At 52.9% G+C, this 21,009-nt stretch overlaps 5 protein-coding genes across 5 annotated transcripts; 2 read left to right on the forward strand and 3 right to left on the reverse strand.

Moving 5' to 3' along the window:
- Nucleotides 1–5,777: 5,777 nt before the first annotated feature.
- B0I36DRAFT_378247 (MoeA, N-terminal and linker domain-containing protein) lies at nt 5,778–7,130 on the forward strand (the record flags this gene model as incomplete). The annotated part of the gene is given in 4 exon segments (XM_046160649.1): nt 5,778–6,426; nt 6,439–6,553; nt 6,587–6,977; nt 6,999–7,130. The coding sequence occupies 4 exon segments, from the start codon at nt 5,778–5,780 to the stop codon at nt 7,128–7,130; spliced, it is 1,287 nt and encodes a 428-aa protein (XP_046005604.1).
- A 2,292-nt stretch (nt 7,131–9,422) lies between these two features.
- B0I36DRAFT_299576 (uncharacterized protein) lies at nt 9,423–10,177 on the reverse strand (the record flags this gene model as incomplete). The annotated part of the gene is made up of 2 exons (XM_046151983.1): nt 9,617–10,177; nt 9,423–9,550 (listed from the first exon to the last, which is right to left on the reverse strand). The coding sequence occupies exons 1-2, from the start codon at nt 9,948–9,950 to the stop codon at nt 9,423–9,425; spliced, it is 462 nt and encodes a 153-aa protein (XP_046005605.1). The 5' UTR covers nt 9,951–10,177.
- A 576-nt stretch (nt 10,178–10,753) lies between these two features.
- On the reverse strand, nt 10,754–12,603 carry B0I36DRAFT_255188 (efflux pump antibiotic resistance protein; the record flags this gene model as incomplete). The annotated part of the gene is made up of 3 exons (XM_046150861.1): nt 10,754–11,067; nt 11,143–12,286; nt 12,379–12,603. 3 exons carry the CDS (start codon nt 12,601–12,603, stop codon nt 10,754–10,756), a joined length of 1,683 nt encoding a protein of 560 aa, XP_046005606.1.
- Nucleotides 12,604–14,136: 1,533 nt separating this feature from the next.
- On the forward strand, nt 14,137–16,049 carry B0I36DRAFT_425907 (uncharacterized protein; the record flags this gene model as incomplete). Its single annotated transcript, XM_046162365.1, has 2 exons — nt 14,137–15,053; nt 15,912–16,049. Exons 1-2 carry the CDS (start codon nt 14,286–14,288, stop codon nt 16,047–16,049), a joined length of 906 nt encoding a protein of 301 aa, XP_046005607.1. The 5' UTR covers nt 14,137–14,285.
- A 796-nt stretch (nt 16,050–16,845) lies between these two features.
- Nucleotides 16,846–17,441, reverse strand: B0I36DRAFT_398538 (uncharacterized protein; the record flags this gene model as incomplete). Its single annotated transcript, XM_046161620.1, has 2 exons — nt 17,129–17,441; nt 16,846–17,101 (listed from the first exon to the last, which is right to left on the reverse strand). Coding segments are annotated over exons 1-2 (504 nt in total), but the record flags the coding sequence as incomplete, so codon positions are not given.
- Nucleotides 17,442–21,009: the final 3,568 nt, after the last annotated feature.

Raw genomic sequence — 21,009 nt, forward strand, 5'->3', positions numbered from 1 at the left:
GTGCAACGCCGTCTGGGTCTCGGGCTGAGATGGGCGTACCCGGCTCAAATCTTCCGGGCCACCGAGAGGGCTCGGTGCCGTGGGGAGCTCTTGTGTGGCTCGTGGCAAGATCGGCTCGCTGCCCCAGTGCTCACGCGATCTCCTCTTCCTGTAACGATGTTAAACCTTTTGTACCCATGCAAGCAACAACGTCAAGTCTGCCGTTCTAGCTGCGCGGCGGAGTGTCGTGTTCTGCACTGGAGGGCCTGCACATCTTAGTCCTTGTAGGTAGCACCGAGATGAGGTGATTGGGTAGATTGGTGAAGGTGGGTGGTGGGATGCGTGGTCGGTCGCTCGGAGCGCGGCGGCGCGCCGTGACATGTCACGAACTTGTGGCCCGTAGAAGGTGGCTCTACTAGTGTCTATGAGTTACGGTTTCTTCCTTTTTTTTGTTTTCTGTACACACTTCCTTCCTTCCCTCTTATACTAGGGTTCATCGTACAGCACCAGGGCATGTACCATTCCTATATCAAATCCTACTCGCCTAAGGTATCAATTCTCCTGCCCAGTGGTCGATCTATCCCGGAGTTATTGAGGTTACTAGCAGCTTCCCAGGAGTTATCTTCGCTCGGATATTCCCGCCATTTGAGGAGGTACTCCATGATCTTCCGCTGGCGTGTTCTGCTCCGGTTCCATTCTCATTTCCGAAGTAAAAACGCGGATATCATGACAAGATCACAACGAAGCTTGGTACCCTCTGATGCCCGAGCTTTCGCCCCTAAATGGAAAGATACAGGCAGACTGACAATGAGAATTCTAAGTGGATCGTGTGCCCATAGCTAGGAGCTATGCATCTTTGCCGTCGACCATCGACGCGAGTCATCCGTGTGGATAACCACAGCGCCGCCTTTGACGGCAGTATGTTACTAACTATTTGCTTTGTTAAAAGGTACAGAAGAAATTCACTATAACGTAATCCATAAATGGATGAATCATATAACGTAATCCACAAGTGGGTGAATCACACAAGTGGATGAATCAGTCCCCCGCCACTTTCGTACAGGCTGTCTTCTTTCCCCCTTTTCTCCACCAATAATTATGGTACGACAATCAAATAAAAGCGATTTAGTTCTCGCGCTAAATGCGCTTCAATCGAACCCAGAATTGAGCGTACGAAAGGCTGCACAGATCTATAATGTATCCTTCTCAACCCTCCAACGTCGACAACACGGCCGACCTGCGCAACAAGATATCCGACCACCTTGCCAGAAATTGACCTCGTACGAAGAGGACAGTATCGTACGATATATAATCGACCTAGATTCGCGATCGTTTCCACCGCGGTTAGGTGGTGTTCGAGAAATGGCGGATCGACTCCTCCGCGTGCGCGACGCGCCACGCGTCGGAACGAACTGGGCCTCAAACTTCGTACGACGACGATCAGAGCTCCGTACGCGTTTTAATCGAAGAATCGACTACCAGAGAGTCCTCTGCGAAGATCCAGACGCGTATCGCGCGTGGTTTGGGCTCGTACAAAACATAATCGCGAAATACGGGATCCACGATGACGATATCTACAACTTCGACGAAACGGGCTTCGCAATGGGTAAAATCTCCGCCGAAACTGTCGTTACAACCTCCGATCGACGCGGGAGGCCAAGAGCCGTACAACAAGGGAATCAGGAATGGGTTACAGTAATCCAGGGTATCGCGTCGTACGGCTATTCGATCCCGCCGTATATTATCTTCGTAGGGAAGGTCCACCTCGACTCCTGGACCGCGAATAGCCCTCTACCGGCCAACTGGGTAATCGCGCTTTCAGAGAACGGTTGGACGACGAACGAGAGAGGCCTAGAGTGGGTAAAACACTTCGATTTCCATACAAAGAGTCGTACGAAGGGCCCACTGCCTCCTTATCCTCGACGGCCACGAGAGCCACCATTCCGTCGATTTCGAGCTCTACTGTAAGGAACAGAATATTGTTACGCTCTGTATGCCTGCTCATTCGTCGCATAAGCTCCAGCCTCTCGATGTTGGGTGTTTTGGACCTCTGAAACGGGCGTACGGTAAAGAAATCGAAGGTCTAATGCGGGCGCACGTAACCCACGTTTCAAAGGAGGACTTCCTCCCAGCCTTTTATAAGGCGTACGACGCTGCAATGACCAAATCAAACATCCAGGCAGGCTTCAGAGCGACAGGCCTAGTACCGTACGACCCGAATTATGTGATTTCGCAGCTAGATGTGAAGTTTCATTCGCCGACACCGCCAGGTTCCTCTGCTGGACTACCACCCCCATGGGTTTCAAAGACGCCGAACAACCCAATTGAGACCGAATCGCAGACGAAGTATATTGAAAATCGTATCGTACGACACCAGAATAGCTCTCCGTCGTCCATTGTTCAGGGCCTACGACAGCTAGGAAAAGGAGTTATAATGATGGTGCACGAGCAGGACCTTATGCGCCAAGAAATCGCCGAACTTCGAGATGCAAACGACCGCCTCAGCCGCCGTCGTCGTACGAAAAGAAAGCAGCTACAGAAAGGAGGGTCCCTCACAATTGATCAGGCAAAGGATTTGAAGGCTCAAATCGATGCGACGCAGCAGTTAATAGCGGAAACGAGTCAAAATAGTGGTCGTACGAGGAGGCCCGAAACGCGCGCGCGACGATGTGGCGTCTGCGGCGAGCCCGGGCATAATGCTCGTACGTGTCAGAAAGTTATATCTGCCTCTGAAGAAGAGGATTCCGAATAGTTTGAATTGATTTGAGGCGTTATGGTTGAATTGACTTATATATTGTCGTACGAGTACCCGATAACTGATTCATCCACTTGTGTGATTCACCCACTTGTGGATTACGTTATCGGGTACTCGTACGATAATATATAAGTTAATTTAACGTAATCCACGGGTGAGTGAGCCACACGGGTTAGTGCGCCACCTTTCAAGTACTCGTACGATAATGTATAAGATAATTTAACCATAACGCCTTAAATTAACGTTCGTTATCAGTGAGTGGCCCATATCAGCGAGTGGCCCACCCTCATACTACCCTAGAACAACCCGCCTCAATTGCAACACATCAACACTAACAACCAACTATTATTACATCGGAAACAGCTGGATCTGATGCTTCTACAGCCTCCTGGCAAGTGCGTACATTATGGCCAGGCTTGCCGCACACACCACAGCAGCGAACCCTCGAAGGGCCCCCCCTTGTACCACTACCATCCAGCTGCGTTTCTTATACTCCCTCTCCACCCACGGCCCCCTGGCCTAGTGCCTCCTGTGCACCCTGTATAGTAAGTGATCCTCTAAGCTGCACACGTGTTCTTTTGGCTCTCCGGCGCTTGCTTAGTGCCTCGTTGGCCTTGCGGAGTGAAGCGTTCTCTGACTCGAGGATGGCCACCCGGTGCATCACAGCCATTGTACCCTTGGTAAGCTGGTCAACAGCAGCTAACATCGAAGTCGGGGAGCTGTTTTGATGGCTGGTAATACGAGTCTTGATGAGCGTTGACTGCGAGTTGGCTTCTCGGGGGTTATGGGGTGTCTGGAAGACCTAAGGTTGTATAGTGCTAGGCCGTGAGGTCGGGGGTGTCGGTGTACGAAGCTTAACATCTAGCTTAGAGAGCACCCTGTCTGGGTCGTACGGTACAAGGCCAGCACCTGCAAAGCCACCCTGTATATTCTTCTCTGCTATAGAGGCAAAGAAGGCCTCGCGAAAGGAACAGAGGAACTCGAGCTTGCTCATATAGTTGATGTGCATGCGCATTAAGTCCTCGACTTGGCGACCGTACGCCCGCTTCAGTGGCCCAAAGCAGCCAATATCGAGTGGCTGGAGGAGGTGGGATGAATGTGGAGGCATGCAGAGCGTGATGATATTGTTCTGCTGGCAATGGAGCTCGAATTCGGTCGAGTGGTGGCTCTCGTGGCCGTCGAGGATCAATAACCGGTATTTGCCTTTCGTACGAGGTGCTGTATGGAAGTCGAAGTGCTTGATCCAATCTAGGCCTACCGCATTGGTAGTCCAACCATTATCGGTGGTTGCGATGCGCCAGTCGGCCGGGAGGTTGCACTCGGTATACCAGTTCGCGAGGTGGTACTGTGCGGCCAAGATGATGAAGGGGGGGATGGCCCAGCCGAGGGCATTGACTCCCTGGATCACTGTTGCCCATTCGCGGTTGCCAGGCTGGGCCAGCTTTGCCTTGCTACGGCCATCCGAGGTCGTAACTACCATACCCGCGAAGATGATGCCCATCATGAACCCAGTCTCGTCGAAGTTGTAGATATCGTCATCCACAATACCGTACTTGGCCTTGACGTTCCGAACAAGGGCAAACCACTCGCCAATGACCTTTGGATCCTCACACTTGGCCCTCTGGTAGTCGTATCTACGCGTATAACGCGTACGGAGCTCTGGCTGGCGTTTGACAAATCGATGGGCCCAGAGTTGACCGACAGGAGGCGCGTCGCGTACGCGTAGCAGTTGGTTGGCCATATCTTCCACACCACACAATCTAGGTGGAAAAGCTCGCGTAGATAGCTCAACAATATATTGAACAATAGCTTCTTCTTCTGACTGAGTAAGCTTCTTCGACTTGGGCGTACTGTCGCATCGTGCAGGCTTGCCGTCGCGTCGTCGCCCTAGAGTCTTACGGGCGACCCCGTAAATCTCAGCAGCGGCTCGCACGCTTAGATTTTTGTCGTTTTGAAGAGCCCCGAGGGCCAAGATTATCTGGGCTTCCTTTGAAGTAGATGGCATATTGGGCGACTGAGAAAATTAGGTGTTGAGAGCGAAGGTGTCGCGTCGCGTAGAAAGTGGGCCACTCGCTGATATGGGCCACTCACTGATAATGTACGTTAAGTGAAGATGATGAAGCTTCTCCTTGTAACAGCGTGGCAGACACGCTTGCATGTAATGAGCAACAGATGAAAACCCTCATCATTGCACCTTATCCACTTCGATTCGCTGGTGAGATTATCATAGAGCTCTACAAACTTGAAGTGTCTAGCGTCGATGGGGAGGATTCGGGTGGTAAACCTGGCGTTGAAGATTTCGCTGTCAGCGAAGAAGTTCCTCTGGACCACTGGCACGAGCACTACTGGATGGACTTTTAGTGGCGCTCCCTGTTTCAAAGTGTTCTATACAACGTCATATGAATAGCCTGTCATGGTTAGATTTGAATTTCAAATTATTTCCGTGGTCTCACGCCGGATCGGAACTCCCTGACGCCTGCTGAGAAGCCTGAGTTGTCCGCAAGACACTACGAAAACTGACCTGAATCCCACCAGGTGTCGACTCTATTGCACGCTAGTTCCCATACAGTCCCATTAAACTCTTCTTTTCTTTCTTTGAAGTTGTAGTCAGAAGCATGAGCGATACGGAGCGAGAAGTATGGAGAACCCGAGTTCAAAGATTTTCATTATCAATGAAACTGCTTATATTGTGCCTCATGGTAAGCGCGTTCGTCTTACGGCGGCTTCATTGTGAGGTTCCTATTCAGACTCTCATTAAGACCTGGAAAGACTTTTCGGATTATTTTCCACGGGATTGTTGATGTTCAAGTTTGTAGGGGTCACTGCGCGATGACGGTGGGGCACATCTCGTCATTATGACTCGCATCCAGCAATGGACACCGGTCCAAGAATAAGTCGTTCTGCCAATCGCGTGTTGGGGAAAGACCTAATATGATGCCCATCCCGGTCCCTGCATGCTGCATTGGTTCACTCTTGTCAAGATATCGCCATATTCCGAGCTCGCCGAGCACAACTCTGCCTCGGATTCCCGCTTTCTCGAAACATGCGCACACCTCTCCCATACCCGATCGCCTTGGAGAGACTCCACCACGCCGCCCAGGATGCGCGTGAAGCCGTGGAGGCTGAAGATGTCCACATCACTGACTGCTTGGGACGTGTTGCTGCCAAGGACCATCAAAGCCCCTTCTCGACTCCACGATTCGATTCTTCGGCAATGGATGGTTATGCTGTCATTTCCGATGCCACCAAGTCCGCAACCTTGGAGAATCCAGTAGCGTTTGCAATCAAGAAGACCATTCAGGCTGGCGATCACGAGCCATATCTGCTCACAGTTGACCCTATCGATGATATGCCGCCATGCGTGCGGGTCATGACTGGCGCACCCTTCCCAGTACTGGACGACATGAAGGATGGGAAATCATTCGACGCTTGTGTCAAGTGGGAATATACAGCACAGCAGCCGGGCGCTCGAAGTGACATAATGTTAATCACAAAGCCTGTTCCCGGGGGCACGAACAAGAGGTACGCAGGGCAAGATATCAAGCAAGGGGATGTCGTCCTCAGTGCTGGGACAGCCATTCGATCTACCCACGTCATATGTCTGGCATCTATAGGTATCACCACTGTTCATGTGGTCAGGAGACCGCGATGCGGTATCTGGTCAACCGGCAAAGAACTCCTCACAACTCAAGGTCCAATTCCAGACGTGAATGGACCTTATCTATCCGTAGCAACGCGGGAATTAGGAGCGGACACGCGGTTTCTGGGTATCTTACCGGACGAAAGAAGCGTCTTGAGACAGGAAATAGAGATTGCTCCGTTCCGAGGGCCATAGGATGTCTTGCTAACAAGCGGTGGAGTGTCAGGGGGAAAGTACGACTTTGTGCGGGAGGTACTAGAAACTCTCGGAGCGACGATTGTTTTCCATAGATTGAACATTCGCCCTGGACATTCTGTTCTCTTTGCTACCTTCCAAAGGCAGACTGGTCAAGGGTTGACAGCATTCTTCGGACTTCCAGGCAACCCAGGCGCGGCAGCTGCATGCTTCAGGTTTCTCGTTGTGCCGTACATGAGGCGGCTTATGGGTCAGGATATCGAAACACCGCTTTCTGTGTGCTTGGAGCCAGGTACGGCAAGACTTCCTTGTGCAAGGCGCTCTCAAAAGCATACGAAATGCTCTTCCAGCACACTGGACCGATTTCATCATGGTATTCTCGGTCGATCAGCAGTGGGAACAATGACAGTAAAGCCAACAAGCGACCAGAGTCCAACGAAGCTTAATCCTTACTCGTCCGTCAATTGCTGGATTCATTTCAAGACTGAGCAAGATAGCGAAGAAGGAACTCTTGTGGATTGCTACCCGACAACAAGTTGCAATATCACTAGAGAAGTATAAATTGAGTATTTCATAATACACGGCATTGACAGTGCAACGTTCCCGCTTCCTTACTGCTCAAGCATAAACACTGCTGCGTGTATCTACATGACCAATGGCATCATGCTTCGCAATTTACGAAAGCCTTATCCCAGTCCTCCTTTCGGTTCACGTTGTAAAGCCACTCCTCCCCTACTGGCACATCGAGCATTGTGCCTCCAAGTTCTTTGATCGTCCGACTGGGTCCGCTTGTGCCCGCCTCCACATTCCTTGCGAGCCGCTCAAGAGCTTGCGGGCTCCAGATGCTGATGAGAGGTTCAGGGAAATAGGCGGAATGCGGAAGCAGGTGACTGGTGGCACGTACGCGGTGCATAGATGCTGGATGGCGTCGACTGTCAGTCGAGGGTAATCGCAAGCGACTACAAGCCACGTCTCCCGCGGTCGAAGTCTCCAAGCCGCCAAAAGGCCGTTTGCGGGGCCGCCAGATTCCTTGACTTCCTTATGGTCGTCTAAAGGCGATTCTTCGTCCCATATAACTCCAAGTTCCAGACCTGCTGCCGAGGTCATATGAGGGCTGCAGACCGTGTTACGGAGCTCGTCGTCCATAGGGGAGTCTGACGCAAGGGAAATGTAGATTTGGGGATATCGTTGGACAGGCTTCGTGAATCAGCTCGAAATGGAACTTGTACAAGGGACGCCCATCTGGTAGCTTGAGAAGGTGCTTGGGGAGGCCCATGCGGGTCGACCTGCCTCCTGCCAAGACCACAGCGGCCGTTGGCCCGCTATTCGTAAGGCTATTATGCATCTGAAGCTTTAAAGAGGTCACGCAGCGTTGCCCGTATCCAGGTCGCGGCGGTTGGAAAAGACCACGGAGGTTGACTGTCATAAGAGGGCCATATCTTGCATTCATAATTCCGACTGGCACACTCCTGACGTCATAACGTCAGCCCTACGTGATGGTTATCCAGTCTCCTGGATTTAGGCCTTGGCAAATGTGTATCATTGTTTCGGAAATCTGAACAATAGCAACAGAGGCGTCTACATTGTGCTAACGATCGTGAGACCTTGCAATAACACTCCCATCACTACCCTGTCGCGATATGAAAAGGCGTATTTCGACTGCTCGAGAGCCGGGATTACGTACACCTCTCATGCCGTCGGCGGCGTGGGGACAAGCAAGGTCTGTGGGCTGCGCAGCTTGAGCTGCTGCATGATCCAAGCCTGCGTCCGCTTGATCTCATCTATACATAGACTGACAGCAGCTGCAAAGTCCTTATCCCAGAGCGCCTAGCTTGCGGGAAGCAAGGCCAACATACCCCCCTGCACGTGTGCTACAAAGACATGCAGAGACTGAAGCACTTCGAGTGTGTCGTAGTCGGGACGCCCGCTCTTGCGGATACGCGCTGGTCGTTTGAAGAAGAGGAAGTCGGCAAGCTCTCCTGCCCCCCTCTTGCCAAACTCGTCGTCCTCGTGGTACTTGTTAATGCAAGGTTCCAGAGCATCCTTCATTCTGGTGGCTATTCGGCTCAAGACGTGCACACCTCCCTCAATCTCGAGATCGTGGAGAAGATCTGGAAGCAAGTGATCGTAGATGTCAATAAGCCTTATCACAGCATGATACGTTTCTCCGAGCCATAACTCCAATTGTCGCTGCTGCTTTCTTTCCCCCGGGTCGTCTGGTCGGCTGCCTGACGCCTCTGCAAGGTGCTTGCTACGACGTTTTCAGTGTCATGATTGCAGTGGGTTTCATATACTGCTACATTGAGCTATACACAGCCACGCCTCAAACAGAAAAGACTTCTGGAAATCAACGAGCATCACTCGTGCGACTCGACCAGCTGGAGAGTAGAGTCGCGGTTGGCAACTGGATCAACAACGGAGCGGAAAGCTTACTCCACCTCACAGGAGTTGGCTTGCTGAGCGGCCCGGATGCTTGTGTCCGGTTCTTGCGGGACATCGAGAAGAGCTTGCTGTCGCAGATAGCCTGGGCCGGAATATGTCGCGCCCTCGCAGGAAGCTTTGCACAGCTGCGGCGTGGGGAGACACCCACAAGACTGTCGACGGATCCCATTTAGTAGGAGGGCAACGCCGGGGGACGTGGGAGAACACGACATAGCTGTAGCCTGGTCTAACTTTTCTTCTCACGGTTTAGACTGAAGAGGCACTGATCTCGCGGTACGTAAACTGCACAACAAGGAAGCTCTCCAACACCTAGAAGTTCCTGAAAATATCAAGTATCAAGCCATATTGTTGACATCTAGCTAAGTGGCGGCTCACAGTGCACTTGCATCTACCCCCCCCCCCCCCCCCCCTTCAGCACAGACACGGAAGGTGGATAGTCTGATAGTTGCTGCAAGTCTTCCCACTGGGCGTGGCACTGCCTGTCTGCAGGTACAGCTGCCAGTAGCTGCCGTCCAGTTTGCAAGCCAGAAAGTTCAATTCTGGCAAGTACGCACGGGGTTATTATTGCCCTTTCCTGAATCGTACGAGGTGACACAACAACTTACGACGACCCCAAGTACTTCCTTGCGTTGTGATGATTGTATCGCCCTCGAGCCCCCACGCCTTGGTCGACGCAGTCGTCCCAAAGGTTAGCGTCTTGTATGAAGTGCTGTCATTGCCGACATTGAGGTACAGCGTCGTGTTTGCGCTTTGGATAGTGCCTCCAATGTTGAAGTATTCTGCTGATGATTCTGGACCCAGGACTGCGGTGCTCTTGTCCTGGGGGTATTCCTGAAGGTAGAAGTGGTGCACTGGATCGCTGACACCGCGGATCTTTTCGGGCTTGGCGAGAGCGGCGCCCAACACGGAGGCGACCGTGATGGAGGTTGTGAGACGCATCTTGTAATTTTGTTGAAGGGTGATGTGCCACTTCCGAAAAAGCTAACGAGGTTGGGGCTTGCCAAGAGGCGACGAGTCCATGGCTTTTATACAAGCATACGCCACAAGAATATTCTGCTGACCGGCACACGATTCCGAACGGACCGTCACGGTGCAGCTCGTCCAATTGAGACGAGCTAGGGGCCAATGGAACAGGCCCGCTTAATTGTTATGCAAGCGCTACGAACTTGAAATTTGGCAGATGCGCACAGAATGTCCGGAGAAGTGTAGTTGGGGGTTGGCGATCATCTGTCTTCAGCTACGCTTTGGTGTCGATGAGCAGGAACCAGGTTCCGATCCGCCCAATATGGCTAGACCAGCCATAGATTGACATGCAGTGGGCGGCGGTGGCGGTGGCAGACGCTCCGTGTCCAGGAACAGCCCAGGCCCTGACCTTTGCTTGGAAGCTTCCTGTGTGCATGCGCCTTCAACACTTTTTGAACCACGCTGCCAAGCTGCGGATTGCGACTCAGGCTTTGAATGTTTCATGTCATTATGGGATAGTGGACATGTCGATCGATACATGCTCTTTGCCTTTGTAGGAAATTAATCTACCATTCAGTGTTCACTCTTGTGATATCAGTCGTACAGAAAGTCTATATGAAATGCAAAGCCACATCTGCCGAACTCCAGACCGCCATGAGTTGAGTGTAATCCCCAAAATATCCGTTACCATGCATGATGCCTCCGAGACTCCCAAACCCTCCCTCTTATTATGCAACACACATCTCCTGTCGCTATTATGATAGTCGTTTTCAATCCCTCTAAGCACCGCCAGATGCCTTCTTAACAGCCTCCGGGTTGAGCCGCTGCCACTTGCTGAACAGGCTGACCACAAAGGCAAGGCCGACAGACGCAGTGGCAATGGCAAAGGTCACCCGGATGCCGGCCATGTATGCCTGGAGGATACCGGGCACCTGGTCGGCTGGGAATGTTATACGAATCTGCGTGGCGCCGGTAGCGATGAGCTGGTGGGGGTTGACCTCAGGTGCGTACCGCGGCAGATTGGCGAGGAGCTCGTTGACGAAAGCGGATTGGGCACCAGAGAGGAGAAAGGCTCCACCGACGGTTTGGAAGACTGTGCATCAAGACGTCAGTGACTATTATGCAGAAGAGGTATAATATGGAGGGATGTAGGACAGGGGAAACTTACACATGAGCAAGGCAGTAGTGACGGCCAAGTCCTCGACGGCCGCGTTGCCCTGGGCGTGAATCATGGGGATCTGGAAGGCAATACCGAAGGCAGCGCCAGCGAGGATCTGGAAGCCGATCCACCTGCCCGCACCAGTGCCGATGTCGAGTGTGTACATGAGGCCAGCGCTGATCGTGGCGACCGCAGCATTACCAACCATAAGAGGCGTAGCAATGCCCGTCTTCGAGATGAAGGCGCCTGAGAAGATTGTGCCAAAGGTGACGGCCACAATGATGGGGATGTTGCGGACCCCAGACATGGTGGGGGACACATCGTCGATGCTCTGGAAGTAGACGGGCAGGTAGTAGATGATAATGAAGTAGGACGAAGCAAAGAGGAAGGCGTAGAGGGCATTGACCCAGACAGTCCTCTTCATAACCAGACGCGGGATAATCATGGACCGCTCGCCATTGTAGACCTCCCACAAAGCGAAGACGATGAGAATGGCGCCAAAGCCAACGAGGAGACCAATGACGGTAGCCGAGTTCCATGAATCACTCTGACCGCCGTACTGCATAGCCAGGATGTAGGCAATAATGGCACCCATGATGAGGATTGTGCCGAGTGGGTCCATCTGGATGAGCTTCTCCCGCAGGGGCGCGTCCACAGGCTTGGACTTGCTTGGGGTCGTGAAGAAGAAGGTGATAACGGCGGCGGAGAAACCACCAATGGGCAGGTTGATGTAGAAACACCAACGCCACGAGACGTGGTCGGTGAAAGCACCGCCGATCAGAGGACCGACGACAGAGGCAATGCCGTACGAAGCACCAATGATGCCAGTAAACATAGGACGCCTCACAGGGGAAGCGGAAAACGCGATAAGTGTGTAGCAGCCAGAGCCGAGGCCAGCAGCGCCGACTCCGGCAATGGCACGGCCCACGATCAAGGCGGTCGAGTTGGGTGCGACACCGCAGATGAGACTACCGACCTCGAAGATGAACATTGCTGCGAGGAAGGTGATTTTGAGAGGGAAGTACTTATATGCCTTGCCCCATGCCGACTGAAAACCGCCCACAGTCATGAAGAAGGCTGAGCCGTACCAGGCAACTTCGGAGAGGCCGCGGAACTCGTCTGTGATCTTCGGGATGGCTGTGGCTACAATGGTCTTTGCAAATATCTTAGCTTATATCCAGTTGGTACGACGGCAAGTCGTTGCTCTTAGGCTGCCCGGTGCACAGGAGGGGCGGCTCGGCTTACCATATCGAGCGCTACCAGGAACATGGCCATGCCTAGGGCAACAACAATGAAAACCAGAGGCATGCCGGAAGGGTACTCGTCATCGTCATTGGCGGCAGGAACATTGTCGATGGTTGCCTTCTCCTCGTCTGTAGTGCTCTCGGTGCTAGTGTGGTAGTTGTCATCTGTTAGTGGGAGAGTGGCTGGCCTGGCGTCTAGTAACGCGCGATCCGAAGATGCTGCCATTGTGATTGCTCAATCGAGGTGGATTGTAGTAGTGGTGTCGGTTGCTGATCTTGTCACTACACAGTGTGACTTGGGCCTGTGCGAATGAGTTTGGCGTATGACGCTAGTCAGGATGCAAGCTGCCAGGGCTTTTAAGCTTGATTGCTCGAATATGATACGGAATGAAACAAGACACAGCATCCCGAAGACGTGCCATCGTTATATAGAAGACGGGGCACATCTGAGACCACTGCACATGTTCAGCGCCAAGCCTGCCTTCCCAAGAGAGGCCCCGGGGTTTAGCGGACGTGGCGGCCGAGCAGCCAGGCGTTAGGGTGATGGGCCACGGCACGCCCGCGGGCAAGTCAATGACTGTCTCGGTGACTTAATCAACGTGTGAGCGCAGCCAATCACTACACGTCCCGGGCGGTGTCCAAGACTCGAGCCTTACGTCTCGGCGGAGCCTCCCTGCAGGTAGGGTGCCGGTCCCAGGTGCAAGGGCTTATGTGAGCATAACGCGCGATCCGTACCCATTCGGGCCTAATTGGTGATTATGAGGCATTCACGCACGCCAGTTGTCGTGGGTGCGGGCTGCCATAGGCCGAAAAGCAAGACGCTACTAGCCAAGTGGAAGTCAGTTATCTCTCGGCGACATTCTGTTGAGCCATAATGAGCAACCCTCACTCAGGTTCGGTCAGTTTCTGCGCCTAAACGAGTGGGGCTACTATGCCAGCAATCTGCTGCAAAGCTTGTTCCTTGGGGGGGAGTCACCGGCTGGCTCAGCCTCTGCCGGAGCCTTCGTCCGCGGGCCTGTTCGGCCGAATCGTCCGCGCCTTGCAAAGTCTGCTGTCAGCACCACCAAACAGGGACGGGGGCGGTTGGCCCGATCGAGAGCAGGGATTCCAGCTAGTTGTCACACTTTAGATAACGCACGCTTGGCCAGAACCGGTGGGACGCGCCTGTGAAGATGTATTGCGTGCCACGACGATTTAGGCTCCCAATCCTCCAGGAGTCAATCGCTAATGCGGCCAGTCGTGCTGAGTAGCCGCCCGTCTTTTGAAAGCAAAGGGATCGACACAGGTAAGCACAACGGCTTGGCAGGCCAGCTCACTCTTGTCAATAAGCGAAAAGGTCCGCGAGCGCGGTCAAATGCCACGGCCGCCCAGATAACGTGCGTAGCTCTGACGAGAGCGGACTGCCACGCCGGAGACAAGTTGCTTTTTTCTTCGTTATGCCCGTTGTGGTGGCCGGGCTGCACAGGGATGCGGCGTTACTCGACCGAGATGAGGTACATAGGAATGCTGCCAATCTTTTGCGGCGTACATGCGACACAATCATTTGCCCAGGATGACGCCAAGAGATTCTGGCTGCCTGGAGCCCCGGCGCATAGAGAGAATGCTGTGGTTGTTATGTCCGTATTCCCTAAAGATGATGCTAGGGGCAGCTTCTGTTCTGCAGCTTACCAATCGGCTGTGTGCCACAAAGTAAGACCGGGCAATTCCTCTTTCCGTGGCCGAGCTGAACCCGGACCATTGTCTTCTCCGTCAGTGCATAGAGAACCCTGTCTACTTCACTGCTTGAGTCTTTTCAAGGCAATCACAAACGACAAAATCACTGTCTATATAATTGACTACATATCTCGCCCAGTATGTATTAAATGCTCAAACTCAGCAAACTGTTTCCGACCTAGAAAATCCTTCAAAATGAGTCCACCCGTCATCGTCTTTGGTGCTACTGGTCACGTGGGCTCGGCGGCTGCCATAGCAGCCGAGCAGCACGGCGTGTCAGTGGTTCTCGCCCTACGTGACATCTCCAAGCCAATTCCGGGTCTTAGCTCGGAGGAGGAAAAGGCTCGCAACTTTCAGAGAGTTTCAGCGGACCTGACCAAGCCTGAGACGGTGGAAGCTGCTGTACGCACCACTGGGGCAAAACATGCGTTCATCTACCTGATCCACGGCGATACAGGTTACGGCAAGGCTGCAATCGAGGCCCTCAAGACTGCCGGCATCGAGTTTGTCGTGCTTCTGAGCACCGCCATGGTCCAGGGGGACATTACCAAGATCACCCCGGAAACCTATGTCCGATACGCGCATGCGCAGTATGAGATCCAGCTCGCAACAATATTCGGTCGCGGCGCATACGTCGCTCTCCGGCCTGCCTTCTTCAACACCAACGTGCGCTGGTGGACAGCTATGATCGCCGAGGGCGAGGTCAGGATTCCTTACCCGGATACCATACTAGATTGGCTTGCGCCAGAGGATATCGGCAAGGCCGCGGCCACATTGCTCGTCCAGGGACCTGAGGCTTTGCCTAGTGGCGTCGAAGGGCCGGAGACCGCCATCACCCTCTGCGGACCCAAACTCTTGTCAATCCGGGACGCTATTGGCATTTTCGGCAAGGTTCTCTCACGAGACATCAAAATTACGCAGATCGACGCGACCGAAGGCGTGTATAACTTGGTCAAGATTGGAGTACCCGAAGTTGTAGCGCAGCAGCTGGTCAAAGAATTTCTGGAAATCGCTAAGTCTGACGTGTCCGTTATAAGCGAGACAATCGCTGAAGGGGGCTACGAGAAGGCGGTGGCCAACCTGCACAAGTATGCGCCGCCGGTCTTTGGCCTGGAAGAATGGGCTATCAAGAACAGAGCGCTGTTTAGCTCTTGATTCCTAAACGTACCTTTTTGTATTACATAACAAGACTTAACAAGAGTGGTCAATTGTTTCGGACTGTTATGTTTAATGAGAGACTGGAAGCATTCGTACTAATTAATAGAACGTCCCATTGTGCAATGTCTTCACACAACCATCGTTATAAAGTCGATCCAGTTCGTTCGATTCAATGGTTCCTATCCATTCTCGAGAACCATAGAATTTGAGCCATGGATAGTATCTGCCTCCGAAGATGGAGCGTGAAAACGTTTGTTAATCATGAACGCTAGTGAAAACTAACCGTGTATGATGCAGATACATCGTATATAGGAAACGGCCCATTCCGGATTGGAGCACTCTTTCTCGGTTGTCTCTTTTGCATATGCATGTCTTAAGTTTCTTTAGGCTATCGACTCTGCGAATATCTAGTCGGAGCTTTCGGGCTTTATACAATGTTTGAGGATCTCCAGGGACTTAGACGGCGATAAAATGGTCACATCATAGCATGATAGCGGAAAGAGCGTCTACGAGGCAGTATAGGGAAATCGGTGCAGCATGTAATGGAGCGCAGTAACGAATTGCCCTGTTAAAGAGAGATACGGCGACTTGGGCGTACCAGCAATTAAGTGCACCACTGTAGTAGTTGCACTAATAGAAAGCCCAACCCTCTTATATTTTTAGGTTGTTATTCTTAAATCAAATGGCCTTTATGCATCGCCCGACTCTGCGCCTGTGAGAATGTCCACGGGTAAAAGGGAGGAGGGTGGCATAACACCTCCAGGCGCATGTTCCATTCCACTAATCCCCGAGCTTTTATAGGGTCTCATTGATCGATCTGGGATCATTACAGGTATATGAGAGCTAGTGGCACACGTGGAGGGAGGGAGAGTTCCTAGGACGAAGTGCATCCTGGCGTTATGGAGTGGCGGACACGAGGGGCTTGTGTCAGATGAATCATGGAACAGATACAATCATTTGTGGGCCTGTATAACGGAATTCTAAGGTACCCGTTACCTGCATGACCACTAACGTAGTTCACGTTGATCGTCATCTCCCAGGTGTGCGACAAGATAACATAAGGGGGGATATCCTTTTGGCAAAGCGTAGCTCGCCACCAGTAAGTGTGAGGGGACGCATGGTCAGGCGCGGATGCTGCGAGGCATCAAGGTTTACGGAGCAGTGACATTACTTCGCGATCGCTTTAAGCGATGCGACCTAAAAGAAAAAGCCTGGCCAGCCTAAATTCGGGGGCTGGCTACCCCGCCTCATACATCTGGACAAGGCTCCGGAGGCGCAGTCCAGCCCTTCAAGACAGCACTCTCAGATATTCAGCCGCTAGGCAGAAGTGTTGCATGGGGACATCACTAATTGTTAAGGGAAAACTGTGTTAGTCAGCAGACAATGGCCCACTCATTTTGGGTGTTGTATTGTCCATCAGGAGCCCCTGCAGCCCCATAGATCCTTCCTTCTCGCCAGACAAAAATGCATGGGCTGTGTGGTCAGGCCGGGCATAACAGAAGGGCTCAGCGAGCTCATTGAAGGCGGAGGGGTGGAGAAGTACATATCATTCATGTTCTTTTGTGCCGGCGGCTGGGGTGAGACAGGCGCGCCATTCATCAAGGAACCCAGCACCGCTCAAGTCCATAGAGTAAGGATTGGGCATCTGGGGAGGACCCATGATTCCTGGTTGCCACATGGAGCTTGTACCAGCGGTTACGACCGGGTTGTTGGCACCGGATCCGTCCAGCATAACGTCGCTGATGCCCCACTGGCTGGCATTGCTCACTGCCGACGGAGATGAACCGTCGACAGCATTTTCGCTGACATTATTAAACGACATCTGGTGCTCGAAACCAGTCAGCCAGTCGAAGCTGTCGCCATCCCGTTATGTGGCCGACATATCCGTCATTGGGCCAAAGGGAGAGGTAGGATCAATGGACATGGAATGGGGCGACTCATTATAGTGCAGCGCGTTCGGGTTGATTGTTGAACCCTGCTGACCAAACAAGAGTCCCTCAATGTCAAAATCGTGCGTGAAAGCCATGGGAGGAGCGGTCCGGAGATTGGCATCGCTATTAAAGTCCATGCCATTGATCACATGCGTGTCCAACCGTAGCAGTCCATGGCTCATACCCCGATAGCCCATATCGAGGACATCCCGACAAACTGATCCATGTTGTGTAGGGGCAGACCGACGAGGCTCTGATGCCTGCTATGGGTGGGCATGGGATTTCGCGCAACCTGTGCAGTATGCTTACAAGGCGGTCGACAAGGGGCTTTACGTTCAATGGCATGGCCTCGTCTCGGTCAACTCACAACTTCAGAGTCAATCGACAGGGAGTTGCAGCTTCCTGCTTTCGGTGTGACGGAGCCAATCGATTGAGGCCACTTGAGGCACAGGCGACGATCGCGATTGGCGAGCTGATAACGAGGCTCGTCCGAGACTGGTGAATGCAGCAGGATGATAACAATGGGACGTCTCAGCTGAAACCGTTAGGGCCACCTCTGCAGCTGCTTCAGCCGGACGCTTCACGTGGCAAGCAGGTGGTGTAGGTTCTCATAGCTGCGTTGCACGTGTCAAGTGCCCACCCTTGCGATGCCGGCCAGGCTGACCAGGCCTGTAGCAATGTACGAGCTGGATGCTGTTGGCAGCAAGCGCCCAGCTCCACAGATCACTGCTAAAGTAGACGTGATGGCACATGGTCACAGTTGGAATGCAGCATGCTTGACTGTCTAATGCTCAGAGTATGGTTCGCAATTATTAGCTCGTAAAGGGAGTCCGCGGAGAATGAAGAGTTAAGAAAGTGAAGAGCGACAAAGATCATTCTGCCACCGCTCTGCGAAGTGGCGTTCATGCTCAGAGCCTGTTCCACGTCGTGCCTCACAATGCCCTGGTGGCCATCGACCCAAAAACGAAGATGTCAGGATCCTGGCGCGCCTTCGAACTGGGTCGGAGCCAATGCTGCCAGCCTCGTTGTGGGCTGGCAAGTCACTCACCGAGGCTGCACCAAAGACAGCACGTTGTGGGTCTGCCCAACCCATGTAGGAGGCATGCATCAGCCAGCCCCTGCGCGCCAGGGTTCCACGCATGCGGCCGAGGGCCAATCGCATGTTATTGGACTCCGTAGCTTGAGAACAAGGCCATGCTGAGGATCACAAATCTCGATGCTACCCGTGCACCGACAGCACACAATATGACTCTGCCTCTCGTGCAGTGACCGCCTAGATACAAGTCCGCTGCCCGCACGGGGGGAGATGCTGAGTCTGCAAGTTGCGCACAGCTGGTGCTAGGTTGAAAGCCCGGCGAGCAGAACATGCCGTGGTCGATATGCAGGCACGATGTCTGCTCTTGCCGCATAGGGTCTCCGACAGTGCAACAAGGCACTTACTATGGCGAATGGTGTAATGTTCACAAGCTGGGAAGACTCTCGCTGCAGCCGTGGAAGGTCAACCTCGTCGACCAGTCCGATGCGGGTCGATGGAGCTGCGAAGGCTGAGGAGTGATGCTGGGAGGCGGTGGCAGGGTCGTTGTGACAATCATTAGGTCCTATGCCGCACACTGACCTGCACGGCCTCCCATACCCATGTAGACCCTTCTATGGACAGTGAAACGGCCTCTCTGATGACATATGTACTGCATTTCTATACTGCCTGTTGTGACGTCTTGTTGGAGCCCACCTCGTAGCCCCCCCCCATGCCATAATGCACAACTGCACAAGAGATTGCCGCTGTTCCCACCAGTGCCTCTAGCCCGTGATACTCAACTGCCAGGTCAAGCGCTAGACTATTCTCATAACCTCACCCCATGCGAGTAGCATAAAACACCTTATTCACATGAACGATCGTTGGGACAGCTACCCGCCACTATGGAACCACGCTAGACCTATCAGAACAGCTGCATAAGGCTCTCAAACAGCCTCGCTATGTTGTAGGCCAAGTCCGGCTGACGCTTGCAAGCGTGCTGTTGGGCCTCGGATTTCCGAGGGAAGTCTATGGGTAGCCGGGACATCAGATCTCACCCATAGGATGGACGGCTGAGCCGGCAGATTATCAAGCGGCGGTGCATCGCTATGTGCGGAGGTGGTGCCAATAATACAGCAATGGGCTGGAGTTGTGTGGCACGTGCTATCGAAAGAAGAAAATTCGCCCCTTATAAGCCGGCCGGCCCATCCCAGCCCAGTCTTGTCCTTTGAACACAGAAGACCAAGACGTCCAGAGCTTACGGAACGAAGCCATAGCACAAACCGCAACACTACAAAGAGTAATCGTTCATCGCAACGCAACCTTCGTTTAGAATGAACAACCAGCAGAAAGGCGACCAGCAGAAGGGCGACCAGCAGAAGGGCGAACCGAAGGAGATCCCAGACATTCGGAAAGCTGTAACGTAAATGCATAGCGAGTGGGCCAGCATAGCGAGTGGGCCACCTCCATCACTTCGCTAGAATTCCATCTTCTAACACATCTTACTCAACAACCAGCTATGGAGACGCCTTCTAAAGATAACCAATTGAATCTCGCTCTTCAAGCTATGGACCGTGATCCTTCCCTTTCTATACGCCGCGCAGCTGCAATCTACAACGTCTCTCGAACAACGCTTACCCGCCGCTATAAGGGGACGCCTTCTCGACGCGATAGCCTACCAAATTCGATGAAATTAACAGAGCTAGAGGAGCAGACGATTGTCGACTATATTCTCGACTTGGATGCGCGAGCATATCCTCCTCGGCTAAGTGAGCTTGGAGAAATGGCGAATCGACTGCTCGATAAGCGGCCTGCGCCACGCGTCGGTCCACGATGGGCGTCAAACTTCGTTAAGCGACAACCACAGCTCCAGATGCGTTTCTTTCGCAAGTACGACTACAAGAGAGCCCAATGCGAGGATCCCGACGCGATAAAGGCGTGGTTTCGGCATGTGCGGAACGTAGTCGCGAAAAACGGCGTAGCGGACTCCGATATCTACAACTTCGACGAGACAGGCTTTCAGATGGGCGTTATCGCGACCGGGATGGTCGTTACAAACGCGCAAATACGGTCGAACGTTAAGATGAAGCAACCAGGTAATCGGGAATGGGTTACGGTAATCCAGGGCGTTAGCGCGACTGGATTCTACGTCCCGCCGTTCGTAGTATTTGCCGGCAAATATCACTTCTCGACCTGGTACCAAGATAACGCGATTCCTCGCGACTGGAGAATCGTAACATCCGCAAACGGCTGGACTACAAACGAAATTGGTCTAGATTAGATTCGACATTTCGATCAGCACACAAAGTCGCGAACAAAAGGCGGTTATCGCCTCCTCGTCCTCGACGGCCACGAAAGTCACCACTCGGTCGAATTCGAGCTCTACTGTAAGGACAACAACATTATTACGCTCTGTATGCCTCCTCACTCGTCTCATATACTCCAGCCTCTCGATGTTGGCTGTTTTGGTCCGCTGAAGAAAGCATACGGTCGGCAAATTGAGCTTAAGATGAAGGCGGGTACAACGCATATCAGCAAGGAGGACTTCCTCCCCTCGTTTTTAGCGGCATTCCAGCAGACAATGACGGAAAAAAACATCCAGGGAGGCTTCAGAGGGGCGGGACTTGTACCCTATGACCCTGAAGCCGTTTTATCCAAGCTCGATGTGAAGTTCAAGACGCCAACACCCTCGAGGACGCCTCGGACGTCACCGGAGCCATGGACTTCCCGAACGCCCACCACCGCTATGGAAGCCCGTTCACAATCTAATTTCATCAAACGTCGGATCTCTCGTCACCAGGGAAGCTCTCCAACGTCA

Source organism: Microdochium trichocladiopsis (assembly GCF_020744255.1).
Source record: "Microdochium trichocladiopsis strain MPI-CAGE-CH-0230 chromosome Unknown B0I36scaffold_13, whole genome shotgun sequence".
Taxonomy (NCBI): Eukaryota; Fungi; Ascomycota; class Sordariomycetes; order Xylariales; family Microdochiaceae; genus Microdochium; species Microdochium trichocladiopsis.